At 42.1% G+C, this 21,547-nt stretch overlaps 1 protein-coding gene across 3 annotated transcripts in view; it reads left to right on the forward strand.

The window, feature by feature from the left end:
* The window catches only part of sertad2b (SERTA domain containing 2b), a 41,396-nt gene that overhangs the window by 13,462 nt on the left and 6,387 nt on the right, over window positions 1-21,547 (forward strand). The window contains exon 1 of one of the 3 annotated variants that reach the window (XM_051426192.1): window positions 10,749-10,881. The exons of 1 other annotated variant lie outside the window; for it this stretch is intronic. Coding sequence is in view for 1 of the 2 variants with exons in the window: in XM_051426172.1 (XP_051282132.1) it covers window positions 21,263-21,399 (137 nt within the window). In the remaining variant the exon portion in view is untranslated. Of the gene's footprint in view, window positions 1-10,748; window positions 10,882-21,145; window positions 21,400-21,547 lie in introns of those variants that run through there. One more of the 3 variants, XM_051426172.1, reaches the window with a different exon arrangement.

Here is a 21,547-nt window from a genome sequence, read left to right on the forward strand (position 1 = left end):
TATGGATATTTCAGATTATATTAAAAACTGTACAATGGACCCAAATAGTGAACAGTTTTAGTGACTGGATACAGATTATTTATCTGTATATGTATTTTTTAACAATCATAAAGACTTAATGCTTCTTTTTCTTGTCTCTGGCGCCTGGCTATTGTTAAATTAGACACATTTTTACTTTTATTCATAGAAGTGACTCAAATGCTGACTGGGTCTGCTCCGTATAACTGAACCGCAGTGGTTACGGACCAACCGGCGCCCTGCCGGGAACTACCAGCGGCTACAAGAGGTTAGCATAGAAACTGCTAGCATCAGTTGTATCAGAGCTGGAGAGCAAAGAACGGACTGAAGGCTTCTGTCGATGGAAAAGATGTTTTTACTCTTTACTCGAGTTTCACTACGTTATATAGTTTGTTGATCTGAGCTCACCTTCGATAAATGGTGACGGACAGATGGTTCATCCAATCACACACCATTTCTTTTTTCCAGATGTGTAACAAACCAGCACAGTCAGGTTACTCCAACCTGACCTCTAATGATTCTTTTTTCATTCTATCCGACTGTTTTCTTTCCTTTTGTCTATCATTTTCTACTTTTTGCACATTGTTCTGACTGTAATCCTGATAAAAGCAGCATAAAAATAGCTCTCTGTGGATGGATAGCTGGAAGGGGAGAGAAGGGTCAGTAAAATGAAGCTGCTCGAGGGCGAACAAACATGGATAACCAGCTAAACTGCAGTTGCTGGCTGCTCGTCTCTGAAGCTGCTTCCTTGTGCCGTGACTTTTGAGTCGGCTCGCTTTCTGTCGAAGATTAATGACCTTCCTGTTTTCAGCTACAGGATCTCCCTCCGCAGAGTTTACACTGCAGTTCAGTTTGACTCTTAAAAAAAACACTGCAGAATTTATTGTTAGAGGCGAGACGGCGAAGGTACGCGGGTGGGAAGAATGCACACACATGTGTAGTGATATGAGAGAACTATTATTACTCTCTCTGCTGCTATGACTGTACACCTTTACAGCTAATAATACCACCGCCGTCACTTCCAGTATTACTACCACCGATACTTCCTCTGCCTCCACTACCACGCAACCCATATTGCAAAAAAAGGTCAAACTGTGGGAACTGAATTGTTCACCATCAATGTGTTTTTGTTGAGTTTTCCCCAGTGGACGGAGGTATCTGTGTCCCATCTACTGCTACACTATTGGTGAGTTGTCCCACTGGAATGTGTCACACTCACCAGTTTGCTATGGATGGGTACACACACACACACATTAAAGGGTTAGGGTAAACCTTTTCACACAGCCCCGAGCCAAAAGCCATTAAAACATACAACAGAGCACTGTACTGCACTGTGTGTAAGACGGTTGTTACACTGTCTCGTAATGTCTTAACTGGCCTAACTGATTTACAAACCTTTAAATCAAGTGATTCATCGTCTAATGTGATTTGGATGCATTACCTCTTGCTTGTTTTTGACATTTTGTACTCAACGTGCCGGTAAAGTGCAAAAGAGGAGAGAAAAACAATTCATCTCAGCAGTTATGAAACGAGGAGGAGAAAAAAAAGGGGAGAAGGGCTCAAATGAAGAGAGAGGAGAGAGAGAGAGAGAGAGAGAAAGAGAACAACAACTTCTTTCCTGTAAGTCACCTGACACTGGAGGCGTCACACAGCCATGAGTAAACACACCTCCCTCCAGCTCGCTCTCTGTCTGTCTGTCTGTCTGTCTGTCTGTCTGTCTGGGTCTCTCGCCCATACTCAAGGCACAAGCTCTCTTCTTGCAAGATGAAAAGTTTTGTTTGGAGCGTCCTAACTAGTTTCTATTTATAGACCTACTGTATCTCCCTAAATTCTTCAGTCTGTTCACAGAAGGAAGTGGTTTTATTTTGTAAAAACAACACTCAACACTTAATATTATTATAAATCAAGAGGCGGCTCATTGATATGTTTTTAATTGCTTTTTAGAGCTCTAAGGCTTTTTAGCTTTTTAGATGAATTTTGAGCAGATTATTTCCTGTGAATATTGAATCAAAGATGAGTTTTACTGATATTTTCTCTGAAAAAGATCTATTTTTTAACAATCATACAGATTAACGTAAAGAAAAATACAATTGCATTTAGTTTTCTTCACAGAAATGAACAAAATGCAAAGATACAGGCCTACTGTGTTACACCCCTGCGAAGCTTTGGCGACCCCTAGTGAGGGTCTGGACCCGCAGATTGGAGCTCTATGACAGAGGAATAAGATCTATCAGGTCAGGACAGACACACCTTCAATACATTTGTAGAAGTTTGTTGTTTCTTTTCTTCATGTTATGTCTGTTGTGCGTTATATGCAATGTTGAGAAGGCGTGCAGTGACGCAAAAAATAATTATAATAATGGATAATTTCCTATAAGACTCAAGCCTGTTTTGAAAATGTAAGGAGTAGAAAGTACAGAGATTTGTAAAAACTACTTAAGTACTGTAACAAAGTATTTGTTACTGTACTTTACTATTTGTTGTTGTCACACTGTGCAGAGTCAGACTGCTGTCGATGTGCTGTTATGAGCAGATTTAGTGACAAACTGCACTGGGAAGCTGTGAAAAAAATGGGGTTAAAGTTAAAGCTCTGCTACAATTCAAGGCAGTGTGACATTGTTTTAACCACAAACGATCCACTTTGTACCAGAGCCTGAAGGAGTTGTAATATTTTCTCATATTCTTGAGATAAACAGTTTTCTTTGGATCGCAATCTAATTGTCAAATTTAGTTTAGATCACTAAACTGTTATCTCAAAGATAACAGGAATGACTCAGAAATGAAGCCAGCTCAGATGGTTGTGCACAGAAGCCGTTATCCCGACATAATGACACATTAAGTCCTGAGACAATCTTGACACAACTCTAATTTAACTGTAATCTTGTCATAGGCTTAAAAAAACTCCATTTGTCATCTTGACATCCATTTATTGATATCATAATAAGTCATGACCGTGAGATCATTAAGGGTGCTTTTTCTAACCTGTTTGGTTCGGTTAAAATGAGCCTGGCGGTTACGTTTGGGGTAAAGCTGTAAGACAAACACCGATGTGGACCAAACTACTGGGCTGAGACCGCTTAGAGAAGGGGGTCATCCAGGATCCACATCCACAGTATTAAGTGATAGTAGATGTGTGATTTTAGCTAAACTGCAATTAAATCCGTCTGCTGTTCAGAAACTGTTGAGGAAGTTATCTCACAATCAATCTGTATGAGCCAAGTTTATATTTGTGTAAATCATCTGGTCACCACGGTAACGCGTCAGTATGTGAGTGCAGGGATTGTCCCTGAACAGACAGTCAAACGCAGTTGAAACGGCAGCGAGCCGTGTTTGTATCCGACTCTGTGTACTTTGGCTGTGACGTGCAGCAGTTACTGCGCTGTTCGATCATCCTGCCTCTACCTGTTTGTCATTGTTCGTCACAGGAGGCTGAATCACTGTCTTAAACTAGAGATATACTTCCTGTTTGACTGCCAGTCGTGAGCTAGAGTTAATATCTGAGGATGAGCACAACTCAAGTTTATTATTTACTTTTCCTGCCTCCGTTTGGTTGAGTGCATGGAAGTGTTGCTTTGTGTTGGTATTTTATATTAAAAGGACCAGTGTGTATGATTTAGAGACACCTAGAGAGAATGAAAACAGGCTGTGAAGGGTGGAGGAGAAACTACAGTGGTTACAAAACTCGGCAAAACCATACACACTGAACCTTTAAATTAACAGAACTTTAAAGACAACAAAGGCCCTCATTCAGGTCAGTCACATTGCGACCTGCAGGACTGTTGAGTAGCTCTGTGGTGACAAAGTCAACAATGTGGAGCGAATTTCTTTAAAATGCCGCCCTTAGTTCGAGTTTAAATTTACATTATGTGCTCCTGACTGACTCACAACTTACTGGGAGAATCACCAATTATACAAACACATACCATAAGACTGTAAAATAATATTAGGCAATACAAAACGTCCAGGTAACTTCCATACAGCATTACAGCAATAGCATTTTACAAGACAGAAAGCTCAGTACAAGAAAACACAAGTCGAGGCAGCGCGACTACATTTTGGGAGCATATTTGACAAAAAAAATAAATAAATGGCAGCACTGCAGGAGGCCGACTTTCTCAGCTTACTTATACTTCCTCTTTTGAAGTGTGTGAGTCAGGGCACTTAACAAGTGTTTGAAGGCTGGTGTGTGTGTGTGTGTGTGTGTGTGTGTGTGTCAGTGTGGGTGCTTATATCAATTAAAACAGTATAGTACACGTTTGTGGTGCTGATCGTGGATATGCTGTGTGATTGAGGCAGGAGCTGCATGGAGGGGGGAGTGATGGACACTAATAAAGAGGCTGGTAAAGAGACAAAGAGAGAGAACGGGAGGAGGTTGAGACAAAGAGAGAGGGAGAGAGAATGGGAAAGAAAGCAGATGGGTGTTTTTGGTGTGGACCCCCCTTTATCTCCCCCTCTCCCTCTTTCTGTTGGGCTGCTGTGCCACGCCCATGTCTAATAGTATTAATAATATTCTGTGGTCCTCCTCACACACACTCCCCAAATCTGCAAACACTCGTGGATGTTCCTGCTGCTTTCACTCTGTTTGATTTTTTAAAGCCAGTTTTTAATGTTTCAGTGTTTGTTACCGCGTTGGGCTAAAAATACTCTCAAATGTTTTAATTTGATCATTTTTAAAGCATTTAACTGTTTATGTAGCATTTTATTCCACTTCCTCTTCAAACAAATCCCAAAGGCAGTATTTTTGGCGTCATCTGTCCGAGTGTGTGGTACAATAGTAAGTACACCTGTGTATTGTAACACAACTTATTACAACAACAGAAACTATGGCCTCTAAACTGTTTATAATTTCCATCAAGGTAGTTTTAGACTGTTCATGATATTTTGTCTAACCTCTGTATCTTAGCTACACAGCCACCTTCCTTTTCACAAACACAAACCAAACATAGAGTTCGACATGGATTCAGAATTTAAAGGGGAACTGATTTAATACTACACTTCCATAAAGTTAGGGGAGGTCTAAATCGAATCGACCCAGATATCCTGACTTATAACCTCTCGTATGTGTCGTGCTAAAAAAACAACTACACTGCACTACAATTCCCATAATGCACCTCGATAGCATATTTTCATTACATCCTTCACTCCTTGCAAACATCCATGTGTTTAAAACTCCACATCCCCAGTTTGCAACCCGACTTTCTGTTATAAATTTAAGATCCCAGAGTCGTGATAACACTGATGGCGTTAGACACAGAACACGTTATTCCAGTCGCTCCCGACCTTTTCAGCTTTCTTTCTTTCTTTCTTTCTTTTTCCTTTCTTTCTTTCTAAACACACTGTACTTGTTAGAAAATAATGGTAACAAAAACACAACGATTTCTATTTTCAGGTGATTATACACTAATGAAAACATACCTATGATTAATATTTTCCATTCCTGCCAATAGATCCTCCTGATTGGACCTCTAATGTTCTTCATGTGGAGTTGGTCTGTTTTAAGGATGAATGTTGGACATATTTATGCAAAGTAAAGACCTTAAAATCTACTCCATGTTTTACCAGCATTTGGTTGTTAGCTGATCCTAACTTTGTGCCCTGGTTACACTGAGGTTAAGGTTAGGCTGTGTAGTTCTGATATTACGTGTGTCTTTTTACGTAGACGTTACTTCAGACCTGTGTTGTGAGACATTGGCTGTGACAGCAACAGATTTAGTAATAGTTGTAGATGAAGGTGCAACAGATGACAAGCTGCTGATGTAATAGTGGAAGTGGTGGTGTTAGTAGTAGTAGAAGTGATCATAGCAGCAGAAGTTATGGTGCCGGTCGCAGTAAAAGTCAAACTATTGCATTCAGTAGTTATTCCTGTATCACTAAGATACGCAAAGTGACGAGTAACAGGCACGTGTTCATGAATCAATTGTTCCAGTTGTGTGTGGCATTTTCTGCTCCTGTGTGTGAGTTTATGACGATAAAAAAACTGTGTGTGTTGTCACAGTGAGTAAAAATGGAACATGATGGCCGTCGAGCTAATTCTGGCAACAGTCGCGTTACCACCAAGAGGTGCAACGCTGTGGTGCTCGTGTACTCGGCCGGAGTGACGAGTGGGACCAGTGAACTCACCAGTGAGTCAGGCTCACACTGATAGTGACACACACACACATGCAACCTGATACATGCACAGAGAAACGTAGTCAAAGAGAACACAATAACAAAAGAGTAGAAGTGGCGGGAACTGCGGATGGAAGGCAGGAAGGGATTTTATTAGTGCTGTCAAACGATTAAAATATTTAATCGCAATTAATCGCATTAATGTCATAGTTAACTCGCAATTAATCGCACATTTTTATCTATTCTAAATGTCCCTTGATTTCTTTTTGTCCCATTATTTTTTCTCATTTTATTGCTCTTATCAACATGGAAAAGTGGATCGGCTTGCTTTGTGCAAATGTTGTTTTTATTGAAAACAATTTCACACTAACATTCTCACTTGGAGCAAATAATCTCTCACACAATGTAACACTGTCCATCAATAAAAGGGTGAAAAAAAATACTTTGTCCCACAAACAGCCCCTTCAACAGCCCTTTCTAAGGGATCAGAACAGGGCGATACAAAATAAAATTAGAAAGTGCACATGTAAGGTAAACTAGGACTCAGCCTATAGTGCAGTTAAACCATGGCTTAATACTTTTCTCAAGTTTGCTTTGAACATAGTAGTCAGACTACTGCTCTTTATTCACCAGAGGCTCAACCCAGCCTCTTATTTCAGAAAGAATGAACAGTAATGGTTACCAATAAAAGGTAAGCCTACTACTTCTTTGCTTTGAGCCGGTTACTCAAACAGACGAGCCTGTTGACATTTTCAGACAACAAGGAATCCATCCATTTCGGCGTCTCGTCCACTCAAAACGTAACGTCTACTACTCTTAAACAAGTGTGTGCGGCGTGCCTGTTGTTTTGTTTCCGGTCTAGCTAGATCCGGTGTGGTGTTGTAGTTTTTCTAACGTTACTAGTTGTTGCAACAGTATGTGGAAAAAACTACAAAGTGTGCTAGGAGTTAATCTCGCGATAAAAAAATGTACGCCGTTAAAATGGGTTTGCGTTAACGCCGTTAATAACGCATTAAACTGACAGCACTAGATTTTATAGATTGGAAGCACGAGTCTAAAAACACCTTTAAGGACCGCTCAGATGCACAAACACATTATTTTGAATGGAGACACTTTTAACAACTTTGTTTTAGTTTGCCGTTATGGTCGTCGCCATGATAGTCAGAGCCAGTGGAGGTGACGTACTGCAAGTTTGATCTGAGTTTGGTGCGTTGAGCTGGACGGACTCACTGAGAATGAGCTGTCAATCACAAGGTAGCCCCGCCCTAAAGCATACCCTGCTTTATGGTCTGTTTTACTCTAAATGGGACCATCAGTTACTAAATGAACATCATGCTGTATGGAAGAAGACTGAAACTAGAGACTGAGACCAGAAACTCATCAGGAAACTGTTTACTGAGCTCATAAATCAACTGAGAAGTCGACTCATTTCTCAATAAGACTGAATGGTATTAAATGTATTTAGTATATTTTCACCACATTACCTCGCTGTCAGACAGCTGTTTCCGACGGGGGAACTGAAGCTGCCATATCCAAATACGTTCTCTCCAAAGCCACCAGACTCCTTTGACAAAAAGCAGAGCACCGGAGTCACTGGTCTATCACTCCATCGATCCACAGCCACTAACCTTAGTTCGGATCCAATTTAATGTGTTAAAACATCAACGTCAGACTATAACACGCTAACAAGCTCACCGATGGAGGGCAGTGCGAGCTAAAAAACACTACACACTTAAAGGAGTCTGGTGGCTTTGAAGAAAGTGACTTTAGTTCCCCGTCGCTCCTCTTTATGACAACAGAATCACATCCAACACACGGTGAGATTTTCACCTTTCTCTCATAATATCGTTTAAACTAGCACAGCACGTTCTGTTCTCACTTCCTGCCCTCCAAACCAGCTATGGTCTGTGAATGTCTTGCAGCATGTTCTCTTATATTATTGTAGATTCTGATAATTATGTTAAATGGTATCGTGCATGATGGAAAATCCACCTTTCATTGTGGTTTGATTGCAAAAACCTTCAGCAGTTCTCTTTCCAGTAGTTGTGGTAAGAAAGTCACTGAATTTAAATCAAATAAATGGAGCAAATGGAAGAAAAATGCAGAGAAACAGAGACAAAGACTGAGGCAGAGGGCAAAAAATAAGGATAGAGCAGCAGCAAGAAAGGCAAGAAAGACGAGGAACAAGCACATTTTACACAGAGAGGGAAATAAAAGAAGAGCGAGGGAGAAATAAATAAAGATAGATGAAGGGAGGGAGGGAGGGATGTTGTGGGTGCAGCTCTCCAGTTGGTGTTGCTATGGCCCTGCCCTCCCTGCTCACTGAGCCATTTCCTGTTTTTGACCTGAAATCTTTATTTAGAGCCATCCCTCCTCTCTGCTCTGCATTCATGAGTCAACTCGGGAGTCCAGAGAGATGAACACAGGACTAAAATCAGATCTCCATTCACCACAGAAGCTACGTGTGCACACGCACAGAGCAACGCCGGACAGCCCGCCCGTTAACCGTCCTCCAGCTGAGGATGCATTCAGGCTTCTGCATGATGTCGATATATAACTGAATATTCTCGTCTTTTATTGTTTGACCGGCAGTTTCCATGAGCTCTGCTGTCTGCGCTGATTGAGCTGAGTCAGTTCAGCCTTAAAAAAATCTGTCCAATGATGGAGGTTTTTGTGTCCCTGCAGCCTTCAGCCAATGAGGACTTCAGTCTCAGTCACACCAGCATTTTACAGTATTTCACTGTGATATCAGTTCATTATAGTGGAGTAATGGATCCTAAATAAATCTGCACAGATGTTTGGTGTTTGTTTGGTGTGTTGAACTGGTGAGCAGTCGCTGTTAGCCGTGTTGACAGCGCTGACCTTTGAGAGAACAGAGAGCCCAAATGGAGGACGCAAACGTATCTTATTAGTTCTACACCATCCACTTTCATTGAACCCTTTTCTGTCTAAAAATAAACCCAAGTTTGCAGTTTTGAGACAAAAATCAAAAATACAAATACGACTTTTGAGTTAACTGTGAATGAACTCATTTCCCCCGGTAAGCGACCGAGCTCATAGTTAGCGTGTTAGCTCGGAAAACGTTTCTTTCCTTCTATAACAAACAAAATGCCAGAGTGGAGGAAACCACGCTAGCGCAGCAAGTCTCGAATTTCACAAAGATGTGTGAATGAATTTTGTTTTGCCACTAGTCGTGTTTCCATTAACGCATTTTGAAGTCTCGTTGATGAAAACTACAAATTCTGCAAATAAGTTTTTACTCACTTTGGGTGGTTTTTAAAAACTAATTAATTTGCTTTATCGGAGATGGAAACACTTTTTTTCTGAATAATTTCTGACACGACGAACATTTAACGAACTGTTTAATGTTTGACTAACGCTCTTCCTCCTGTAAAGTCTGGACTGTCTGCACAAACAGGGACGCTTGTATTGATGGTGGCTGTTATCAGAGCACAACTGGGTGAGCGTACAGCAGGGGGCATCAGGGGCACTAACGGCCCACTCTCTGCCCCAGGATGCTCCACTGCCTGTTTTTGTCTTCACGGACTCTGCTGCTGTTTTGTTTGAGTTTACTGGACATCTTCCTGCCATCTGCCGCCGGGTTGGACGGACACTCGCAGTCTCAATAAAAGAATAAATTAATGACATTTTAGTGTTTATGTGGTAAAAAGGAGGCAGATATTAAAATCCAAGATGAAATACTTGGAAATGAAAAGCATTATAAAAGTATCTAAATAAGGGCTTATCACAGCAGCTGTACACGAACACTGCTTCCACTTTACAGTTTCAAAGTTGTTGTTAATGTTTAATTTACTCGTCTTATACTGAAAGGGAGAGATACTGTGTGTGTGTGTGTGTGTGTGTGTGTGTGTGTGTGTGTGTGTGTGTGTGTGTGTGTGTGTGTGAGAGAGAGAGAGAGAGAGAGAGAGAGAGAGTGTGTGTGTGTGTGTGTGTGTGGGTGTGTAGGCGGAGCAAAGTTGACGACGCCACTTCTCGGGGCAGCTGCTCGATTTCAGCTTCTCCTGCTGCCTTCAGGGACTCCTTGTAAATTTCAGCTACCGTAACAAAATGGATCCTGGACATGGGCAGTAATTGTTGTTGCAACGACCTCGCTGTCAAAATACTTAAATATAATATGATTTCCTTTAATCCAGGCTCACTAACCACGTGCAGATTTAATCTGTGTAGAGGACGACAGGAGCCATATTTTTATTATTATTTATTTCGTTGGGTCTTTTTCTCCGTGCTGCTGTGCCAAACTTGAATTTCCCTTTATCTTATCTCATCTCGTGTTAATTATAGACTGAGCTTGCACTATTTGCAATGAAATGCATCCAATCTACCCTCCAGTTGTCACAGCCCTCCTCCTCCTCTTCATCACTCAGCACGCATTGGCCTCTCTTACGCATTACGCACGAGTACATGAAGCAAAATGTACATTTAAAAAAATAAATAAATGTGCTCATGTAACGCCGGTGTCACACTGATGGACTGTCTCGGGGCTTTAAATGACACCGATTGCGGGACACGTGCAGCTTACCTCGACGAGTGCGCGTCCGACGGGCCGTGAAGGCAGCAGCGTTCCTGTGAGCGGAGGCAGTTTCTCCTCCTATCAGCGCCATTGTGTGACAGAGTCTCCGGGAGCGAGGACGGCTTGTTCTTCTGGGGCCCGAGAGGACTGTTTAAATACCCCCCCCCCCACACACACTCCACCTCCAAATGGTTCTCTTTCCAACTCCGGCCGACCTGGATGTGGTAAGAACAGACGCAGTTTTCTATCTTCCCAAAGCGCAAAATACGCAGAGGAAACGCATTAGGGCAGCGGCAGTGTAACCGATTAGTAATGAATAATAGACACGGTGAGGGGTTGCTGTTTCTCTTTCTGTAAGCGTCCTAATGGGCTCTGGTTAGAAAAGTTTTCCTATTAAATGGAGAATATCTGCCATTACGCTTCACTCCCAGGGTCCCTCTGTCTCTGTCTGCAGACCAACTCATTCCTGTTACACTTTCCAGTTGATCAACACGGAGAAAAGTCTGTCTGATAAACTTTTTTAAAACCCAAAATGCATAGAGTGTGTTCCCAGAGTGCACTCACCCCGCTGGCACACACTGCAGCCAGCAGCTGGAGATACATTCATATCTTCACCCAGGTTGTTCGGATGGTTAAAACTCATTTCCTAATTACTTTAAATGACCTACATACTCCTGCATGTCAACAGCACTCTGTGGAAATGTGTTTGCAGCCACTTATAGTGAGTGAAGGCGACATATCTGAGCACACAGTGGACCCCAACTGAAGCAGTGCCGGACCCCCAAACTCAGAACCACCCTAACCCGGGTTCTTTAGGCAGGTTTCATCCTCTTTAACCAGAATACTTGAGCTAGCTGTGTTTACTCTACGCGGGGTTTTAGAAATAACAAGGTCCAAATATTACCTCAGGACTTTGACTGTGTATATTTACCCCTCAGTGACCTCAGTGGTGGGTACGGCCATAGTAAGGGTACTCATGTGGACAAAAATCAGAAGGCACTGACTACTTGGGTTGTGTAATGGCGAGAACTTGGTACGATTCAATATATTGTGATACTGTACGCTAGGCGATATATTGAGATTTAATCAAATCTTAACTAAAATAAGTAATTTCTTTAATTCAGTGTTTTTGAGAATCGATACAAAATCTTTCAATCATTTCTTACACCTCTCGTAAGGACAAGAATGTGACATACGTATCGCGATACGGAGGTTACGATTCAGTGTATTGTGATATATTGCGATGCTGTAAGCAAGGCGATTTATTGTGATCTGTTCAATCTAATTTTAGGGAAACTGCCACAGTATAAGCACATTACCCTGCAGTATGCATAAAATATGAGTTTTCTGTGCCACCAGAGCAGTGGTACCTTATAGTCCTCAGTTTACAGCACTGCTGCCACACTGTGTGTTTCAGAATCAATTCAATATCACAAAACAAAATATTGATATTTGTCTGTATTTTCTTACAGTCTACATTTTATTCCGTCTTTTTTGGCAGCTTGTGTGAAGTGTGTTCTTGTACACCTGCTGTGGGGTGGTGAAATGTGTTTGTTGTGGTGCAGTTGGAAGTGATTTGGTCTCTGGTGTGTAGCTGTTGTGGCGGGGAAGTGGAAGGGGCCCTCTCTGTTTTGTAACGTGCACCACAGCAGTCTGCTCCTGTAATGACAGCACCTCTTCCTCGCCCCTGTCCCACAAGCTGCCGCGCAGCAGGTCGCCTCAGAGGTTCCTCTGGATGAGCGCCCGCAATATAGACTCGCGTCAGACCACGGACCCCTCTGTCTGAGGATCTATACAACAGCTACAGATACTGTAGATGAGCCCTCAGGCTCCAGAGAAGGTTGATTTTAAAACTCCATAAACAAAATGAGAAACAGAGCGGCTTTAGTTTCACAATGCACTTCCTCATTTTGTTTTAGCGCCCAGCAGTCACTCCAAACCCTCCTAAATTTCCTCAAAATTAAATACATCAGTAATGAGCTGGGAGGAGTATTTGTTGTTATGGAAGCACTGTAACAAAATCAGGCCTTGATAGGAAACAGTAATAGACATCATGGGAGGGGTGACAGCTGCAGGAACTTACAGCAATAAGCAGGTTCTGTTGCACCGGCTGCCCAGAGAGAGGATGGATGTGGCAGGCTGCTCTATGTTGCATACCTTCAGAATACATATAAGTAGTAAAAAGGCTCGCAGTGCAGCGGTGAGGCTTCAAGTGCAGTAATAAGGCTTCTCCAGGATTATACTTAAGGAATAAGGGTGCTGCCTGCAGTAAAAATGATGACACTCGCAGCACTAAAGCCGGTGCTGCTTTAACAAGGTGTGCAGTGTGGTAATAAGGCTGCGATACAGTGCGTGCTGCAGTAATAAGGCACATACTGCAGTAATAAGGTGGGTTCTACTGTACACCCACTGACCAGCCATATGCAAGCTGTGGATTTCTATAGCTTCTCAGGCTTTGTCACTGGAAGTGTCAAGCTGTGTTTTCTCCCTGAAGAGGCTCGGTGGAAAGAGTGGAGCGCTCAGCGGCATGTAGACACGTCTGCTGACCTAAATCTGCTCTCTTCTTTTGCCTTTTATTTATAGACTTAATGTGTGTGTGTGTGAGCGAGAGAGAGAGAGAGGGAGTGAGTGTGTGTGTGTGTGTGTGTGTGTGGAATGACCACAAATTCTGTAAAACAGCGGATTGTCCCTTTAGCCAACATAGTGCCTTCAATCCTGAAGGATAAGGCATGTAAGCACAGGCAGCTGTCAGGTCTCTCTGTTATAATTGATTCATAGTGTTTGATGTGCTGGCTGTGCAGAAGCTTGGCTCTTAGTATTAAACTGTAATAAATACCTTAATAATTACATAATTTACAGTCAGCTCTTTCTCAGCCAATAACCGATCATTTAGTAACCTTTAGTTTATGTACACCTACTAAGATGGAGGATTTAATATGACACAACTCTAATCAGATCTGACTGTTGTTAAAGCTGCAGTGGGTCATTTTTATAAAAATATGTTTTATCATATTTGCTGAATCTTTCACTTTATCCTGACAGTAGAACATAAACCAGATGATCTGTAAAAATATCAGCTTCCTCTGGTTCCACTTAGAGCTCCTAACGGCATCTACAAGAACCCACCGGGCCCGAATGAAAACAACCAATCAGAGGTGAAGATATAAAGATTATCTGTCTCATGTTCTACTGTCAGGATAAGCAGGAAGTTGAGTTCAACAGTCAGAGAAAGTCAGGGACTCTTTCCTCAGTCATTACTCCTTCACACTGCTTTCCCGACTAACTTCAGATACCTTGAAGACTCTCTCAGACATGTATTAAGACGTATATACAAATAGTTTGCAAACAAACAGTATAAATTCCACATTAAAATCCCTAAAAAATCATCTACCTCATTAAAAATGACAGAATCTATGAACACAAGATGTCTCCTCCTTCACTGTAAAGCCCATTCTCAGTGTTTGTGCACTGGTGGATCTCACTGGTGTACGTTGCATACTGGACCAGGACTGACCTCCAAGTCTGCCCCTAAAAACCAGCTTTTCAGTGAGTGCAGAGAAACCTTCAGCAGATGAATGAAACATCCTTCTAGTGTCAAACTGCACACACATCATTCAAACATCACACTGAAGGAACAAGAACAGACACTTTCATCTTAAACTTTAACTTCTTTAAATTCTGTTCATTCAGATAAAAAAGACTCACATTTATTGTTCACTGAAACTGAGGAAGGAATCTTTGTCAGGCTTCTAGAGGAACTTCAGCTCCTTATTAATCGAGAGCAACCTCTCAGTTTAAAGCGGTAAGATCCCGCCCGAGCTCGCCGTGCCGTGTCTCCATCGAAGGGACGCTGCATGTTGCGCTGTAGGAGCTGTGCTGTGTTTTGTAACCAGGTCTGTCATTACGTAACAGATCGTAGTGGATTCCCTGCCTGATACCCAGCTGACCTCTGTCATGTGAGTGTTTATGATCACTGTGAGGGAAACACACACACACACACACACACACACACACACACACACACACACATTGTTTCCAGCCACATGATTGGCTCATTTATTTTGGTTCTTACTCTCCTCTACCACCTGTCTCCCCCGGTTGTTGTTCCACAGAAACACTTGGGAACATTTGTTAGCAAAATAAAAGTGTTTCAGGCTGCAACTAATGATTATTTTCATTATTAATGAATCTGTCGATCATTTTCTCAGTTAATCGATTAGTTGTTTGGTCCATTAAATGTCAGAAAATGGTGAAAAATGTTGGTCAGTGTTTCCTAAAGCCCAAGAAGGACAAAAGAAAGCAGGAAATATTCACATTTGAGAAGCTGAAATCAGAGAATTTGGACAGTTTTGTGTGGTTCAGAGCTGTTTTACTGCAGGCTGATACAAAAACACCAAGTTGAAAATGTTTGGGGACAGAAAAAGCTTCTTTATGACCAAGTTTAATTGTGAAAACACAATAATTCCTATATTCAGGTGATTATACACTAATGAAAACATACCTATAAATATTATATTACATTTCTGATGATAAAGCCTCCTGAATGTTTTACACTGGACCTTTTTAATGTGTGTGTACAAGTTCACAGAAACAGGAATATATGTGTTTGAGCGTGCTGTAGGAGCCACAGCAGTAACAGCAGTGGTAGAAACAGTAGTAGTAGTAGCTACCGTCATGGTGTAACTGTATCTTAAGTTGTGTGTGGAAGCGTAGCTGCTATTGAGCGTAGTGGGCCTGGTCAGGCGAGCACTACAATCTCTTCCTCTGGGTTTCGTCTGGAATGTGTTTACTAGTTCTACATTGTGTGTGTGTGTGTGTGTGTGTGTGTGTGTGTGTGAGAGAGACACACACACACACACACACACACACACACAAAGCAGTGAGTCGGACAGTGTCGTCCTCGTGCAGAGCTGGACGCATTACCGCGAGGAGGAGCAGTGGAAGCAAAGTGTGCTACTGTATGCCGCCGTGCACATTGCTGAGATTAATACACTTACGCATGCAGCTCCACATCGGCGTACCTGCAGCAGCGTGGTGTGTGATGTGTGTGTCCGTACTTTGTGCATCCAGAGAACCTGAAATAGCCCAATGTGGAGGTGAGGGGGGGTGGGGGGTGGATGTGCAGCTCAGGCATGGAAACCAGCGTATCCGGTTACAGGATCATAATATCACTGCAGAGTCCATCCACTAGCACTGCGCTACCGCACACACACACTCACTACAGCCCGGGATAATGCGCTCAGCCCACATGTCTGACGTGTGTTTGCAGGCGCAGTCCTGCTTCCACACACCGGACCCCCCCCTCCAAATGTGTACTTTTTTATGTTTTACATCATTATTTTATCATTTAAGTCATTCACTAAAAACTCTGCTGTTGTTTTTGTTTGAATATATATTTTCACGTCCCTGAAGCCATCATAAACTTTTCATGTAATCTTATCTAACAAGTAGGCCTCTCTGTTTTGAGATTACATTGACAGATTTTGATGCTGTTTGGTTGCGTTGTAGTTCCTCTTCGCTCTCATGCTGTGTGATTTCAGAGCAAAATGTCATTTAATGGAAGTTGCTCAGCCTGTGGTTGGGTCTTGGTTTGGTATCAGGAAGTGTTCATTTTAAGACTCGACGTTCGTTTCACGGATCAGAAAACAGACGTTTTATTGTCCTGATGTTTGATTTGTTTGTTGCATTTTCTGGGGTCAGAGAAGAAGAGGAGGAAACTCTGCAAATGGGAAACATAAGATGTCTCGTGCAGTTTGATTGATTACACTGAATCACGCGGTCGGGGCCACTGAACCTGAAGTTATTCTAATGCCACATTTTGAATAGATTTCCCCGAAGTACAGTGTGCCGTTAGGGGTTGGGGTGGAAGCACGACTGTTTGTTGCAAACACAGAGTAATACATTTCAATGTCTATCTATTGTGAGCTTCAAAGATATCAGTAATAGTTCTGACCTTCAAAACTGTAAAGCTTCTCTGCTTCACTCCTGAGACCTTTAGCTATTTTTACCTCAGGAGAAACCTTTTGGAAAAAGGTAGTTTTGAGACATTTCTTTGCGAGACAGTTAAAGCGGCGTGTTAAGTCACGGTGACCTTGAATGAAGACCGTGGCTCCATTTTGGAATGCAGCACTCCTCCGCCGCTGCGCTTTATCTCCACCTCTCATTTATGATCTGTTTTCTCTTCCTCGGGTGTGCTCATATCTAGACATGGCTCATAGGGTGTAGGATGGTTCTGGGCCTGTGAACTTTGACAGTCAGTGGAGGGAGGGAGGGAGGGAGGGAGGGGAGGGTGGTGTGAGGTAAAGAGGAAGGAGGAGGAAAACAGATAGATGGAAAAGAGGTAAAAGAGTGACTGGAGAAGAGAAGAGGTGGAGGAGAAGGAAAAGGGAAGAGGAGGATAATGAAGAGGAATGTAAAGGGGTGGGGCACCTCTGGTATGTCAGCCCTTCACCGTGTGTGTGTGTGTGTGTGTGTGTGTGTGTGTGTGTGTGTGTGTGTGTGTGTGTGTGAGAGAGTCTAAACACCCTGCCATGAGTCAGTGAGTCAGACATGCGCAGCTGCTTCAGCTCTCAATCACACACCCGTAAACTGCTTTGAAACTAACTCTGCTCTCTCTCTCTTTGACTCCCTCTTCTTTCTGTCTCTCTTTGACGCTCTGATTCGCCATTTTCGTGGAAGCTCCGCAAGCAGCCGCAGTGAATAATGGAGGAACTCCAACGGTAGACGGTTAAAATAAAAAGTCACAAAAATCAAAATGTTAGAATCGAGGTTTTCAGTTGAAATGAGCCTGAACAGCCTCTCTGAAGATCCACTTCTAGGAGTTTGTGTTCATCTTCTAACTGCACAAACCAGAGATCAGCTGTCAGACAGACAGCCTTTCCTTAAGGGACCTCTTTTCTATCCTTAACAAACATATTTTATGGATATTTCATATTATATTAAAAACTGCAATGAACTCAAACAGTGAACTCAGTAACTGCAGGAAGTTTGTGTAAAATCAGAGATTTTGATGAATTTTGAGCAGATTATTTCCTTTTTAGGGAACTTTTTATACAATTCTCTGTCTGTATTGATGACTGATATTCTATGATTTTTAAGAATCATACAGACTTAATAGGCTTCTTTTTTTTTTTTTTTTTTTTTTTTTTACAAATTCTGTGTTTTTGTCTCTGACACTTGGCCATTGTTAGATTACACAATTTTCTTAACAATACATGTCACAGAAGTGAACCAGATGATGAGCTATAGGCGTATTGTGTGTATTTTTTAAGTTTTCTTACACGCCTTAAAATCAAGAGGGCCTCGCGACCCCCCCATGAAGCATTGGCGACCCCTAGTGGAGGTCCTGACCTCCAGGGTCGGAAACGGTGACATCTCGCCTTTGGTTATTAAAATAATGAAAATATTTGATCAATAATTGATTAACCAGTGTCTGGTTGCGCTCGTGTCTGTCCAGCCTCCAAACTTCGGTATGAAACTGACAGCAGGAATCCACAATGTGAGTATCAGGATGTTTTCTGAGAGAGTAATCTGGAACAATGTACATACATACCGGTCTCTCTTTCTATTCCTGCTTTAATTAATAACTTTAATTCTTTACTATTAGTTGCAATAGAAGTTATCAGAAACACATTAATATCACAAAATTACTCTTTGTTTCAGTCCCTTGGCAGGAAATCAGGCACATAAAGTCAGTGCAGGTGATGTTCAAGGGATCTGGTGGACCGTATATACCATCCAATCAGCTTCAGTGACGGGTACAATCTGTTTTTACGTTTCCGTTTCTTTTCACGATGAGAGATGGCCTGCAGGACACGTGAGAGTCCTTGGCCTGAATGCTCTTCATAAATGTTTTATCTTTGGCTCGATACCTCTTTTTCATGTCTGATACCGATGCAGCAACCTTGAGTATCTGCCGATATCAATCCGATACCGGCTCTTCCCCGCTCATAAACAACTGAGCTGTTAATAATACATTTGTATGGATGCACTTTGCTTAACCAGGCCATCTAAAAAACATAAAAACTGTTAAACAAATGCTCTGACACACATATTCTCAGCACTTACCAAGTAGTCCAACTTCCTCTCTTACTTTTCTCAGAACAGTCTCCTTCATTGTCTCTCCATTCCTCCCCAACACAACACTGCAAAAACCCTGCTAATGCACACAGTCTTTGCTCAAAGTTCATTAATTTAAAACCGCGTATGGGACGAATTTTGCATGTTTACACCATTCGCGTTACTCTGGAATCTGCTTGTGTGAACAGTTGTATTCCCCTTTATTGGGAAGGCACCGTAAGGCCAGGGGATGGTTAGCTTAGCTTAGCCTAAAGACTGGAAACAAGTAGCCTGGCAATACACCAACCAAAACCTTTTAAAGATCATTAATTAACATGTTGTAACGCTTCGCTGCAGATAATGACAACAGATACACAAGGATACAGTGTGCTGTATGTTCCTCTGAGGTCATTTTGGGATTTGTTTAGATGTAAATAAACCAATTTCTTATTTGAAACCTTATTTATGTCTTATTGAATCTGCATTAGGAAACAGATCTACGTTTTCAGAGGGTTCTTTTTAACTTCAAACATTATAGACAGTCCCACTTAGTAAATAGTCACGTCCCTCAACAGTCTGACCTTAGCCAGCGTTTGATTTGCAGCAGCCGTCGCCACAGTGAACTCTCTCGCTGTTACACACGCTAATGTGATTTTAACTGATTACACTGAAATATTTAACTTACACAAACTCAATTTATTTATTAAGTTAAAGAAGATTTTAGAGATTGAGAAGCAGCTTTTACAAGTCATTTTAAGTGACACTGAGTTACGCAAACGTTCCTGATAAAGTTCTTTTTACTGAGTATTTTGTTTTCATAGGAGAAATAAAAATGACAACATTAACATTATTTAACACTGGTACAAACTGAGTAAAAGCAAACGGGAAACTACAGTTCTTACAGATTGAGACGGTTTATTTTTACGCACATATTCCTTTTGTCTGTCCTATCATTAGTGAAATATAGCACATAGATAGAAAACAGGCCTCAGGCTGCTCTCTGGGATTAAGCAGCTTTAGTATGTTTAAGTGACACTGAAGCCTAATGTGTTATTTTTTACTAATGATAGGATAGACAAAGGGAATATGTGTTAGATTGTACTAGAGTTATATAATCACTTACTGTTGTAGTTTTTATTTGTTCTGTGGAAACAAAATACCAAGTAAAAGGTACTTTATCAGGAATGTTTGTGTAACTCAGTTAGTGTCACTTAAATTACTTGTAAAAGCTTCATCGAGGATCTTTTTTAACTTAACGTAAATTGAGTTTGTGTTAATTCTTGTAATCAGTTTAAACAATTATCTGGTTTTACAGAAATGTTGCGGTGCTTTTGTTGTGTTTGAGGCAAAGAAATCAATATATATATATATATATATATATATATATATTTTTTTTTCATCCATTAAGTAATGAAGAGGTTGGGGGTGAGTGCCTGGCTCAAAGGCACCACGGCAGTAGTGTAAGTTAAGGGAGGAGAGAAAGTTGCTCAATCCCCTCCCACCGTTCCCAGACCAATCATTAACCTCCTCTACTTCCTCCACCTCCTCGTCTTCCTTCCTGCCCCCCCAGCACACCCCCCCCTCCCTCCCCTCCCTCCCACCCCCCCATCCCATTCTTTGTCATCTCTTTGGGTGAATTCCCAGCTGACTCTGTTTGTCATGGCAACCAACCAGTCGTGGTGACTGGGCCTGCAGCTCACACTTCCTGTGTGTGTGGTTGTGTGTGTGTGTGTGTGTGTGAGGAGACGCATGCGCTTTGTGTGTGTGTGTGTGTGTGTGTGTGTGTGTGTGTGTAGACAGCGACTGGCTGCATGAGCCTGTCAGCCTGGATTAGAGTCAAACACACTGCAGCGATGCCTGTTTTCTCTCTTGCTTTCAGCCTTGCTTTCCTCTGTAGCACCAATATTGACACCATCAGACAGTTTGATCAGATCGATTGATCTGCTATTGGAATATGTATGTTTATGCCTCTCTCTCTTTCTTTCCTCTCCTACTGTATATCTTTCACCCCCCCACTAATACCGCGATCAGCCCGACACAGCGGGGGGTCTATCTGCGCTCCTTCAGGTCCTTCCTCTCGACGCTGCCCGGCGTTGGTGAACTGGCGTTTCTTCCGTATATAATGATACCGGCGTTTAGCTGTCGTTGAACCGACCCGATGAGAACAGAGAGAAAAAGAGAGTGTGTGGGCGATTTAGAGAGAGGGGGAGTGCAGATGGGCGGACAAAAGGGGTGAAACTGAAACTTAACTTTAATCTGGTAAATAATTCTGTGTAATTCTGTCAGTGAGGAGGCGTCTCGGTTAGCGGAGAGAAGCAGGTGTCTGAAAGTGGTCTAAGTAACTCAATGTGCTGTTCTAATATTGTAGGAGGGGGGGAGGAACGGAGAGGGGGGGTGGGGCTTTAAATCTGGCCTATGATCCTGTGGTACAACTGGGAACGCTGCTATTACATAAGTTTGTGTGTGTGGCTCTGAGCGTGTGCATATGAGCGTGCTGGGCTACAGTATGCAGCGGTCTGGCGTCCATTGCAGCTGCTCTTGATTTCAATGTATGTTGTATGTTTTTTAATCCCCCGTTGCAGTAAGCTTGTTGCGTTTAAGCAGCTTTCTGAATCACCACAGTTTAAGCTGCTGGGTTCCAGTCGGCAGACGTCACTGGTGAATATATGGCTGCTTTCATTGAGGTGAGATGTGGTGATAATCCAACGCTGAGATCCGGTAGTGCTACTGGATTTAAATCAATGTGTAAAAATCCCAATGGCCTGGTGTGGTATTTTTGGAACATCAGTGTTGTTTGAGGTGTATCCAGGCAGGGAAACGGAGGAGAATGTC

Source organism: Dicentrarchus labrax, unplaced genomic scaffold, assembly GCF_905237075.1.
Source record: "Dicentrarchus labrax unplaced genomic scaffold, dlabrax2021, whole genome shotgun sequence".
NCBI lineage: Eukaryota > Metazoa > Chordata > Actinopteri > Moronidae > Dicentrarchus > Dicentrarchus labrax.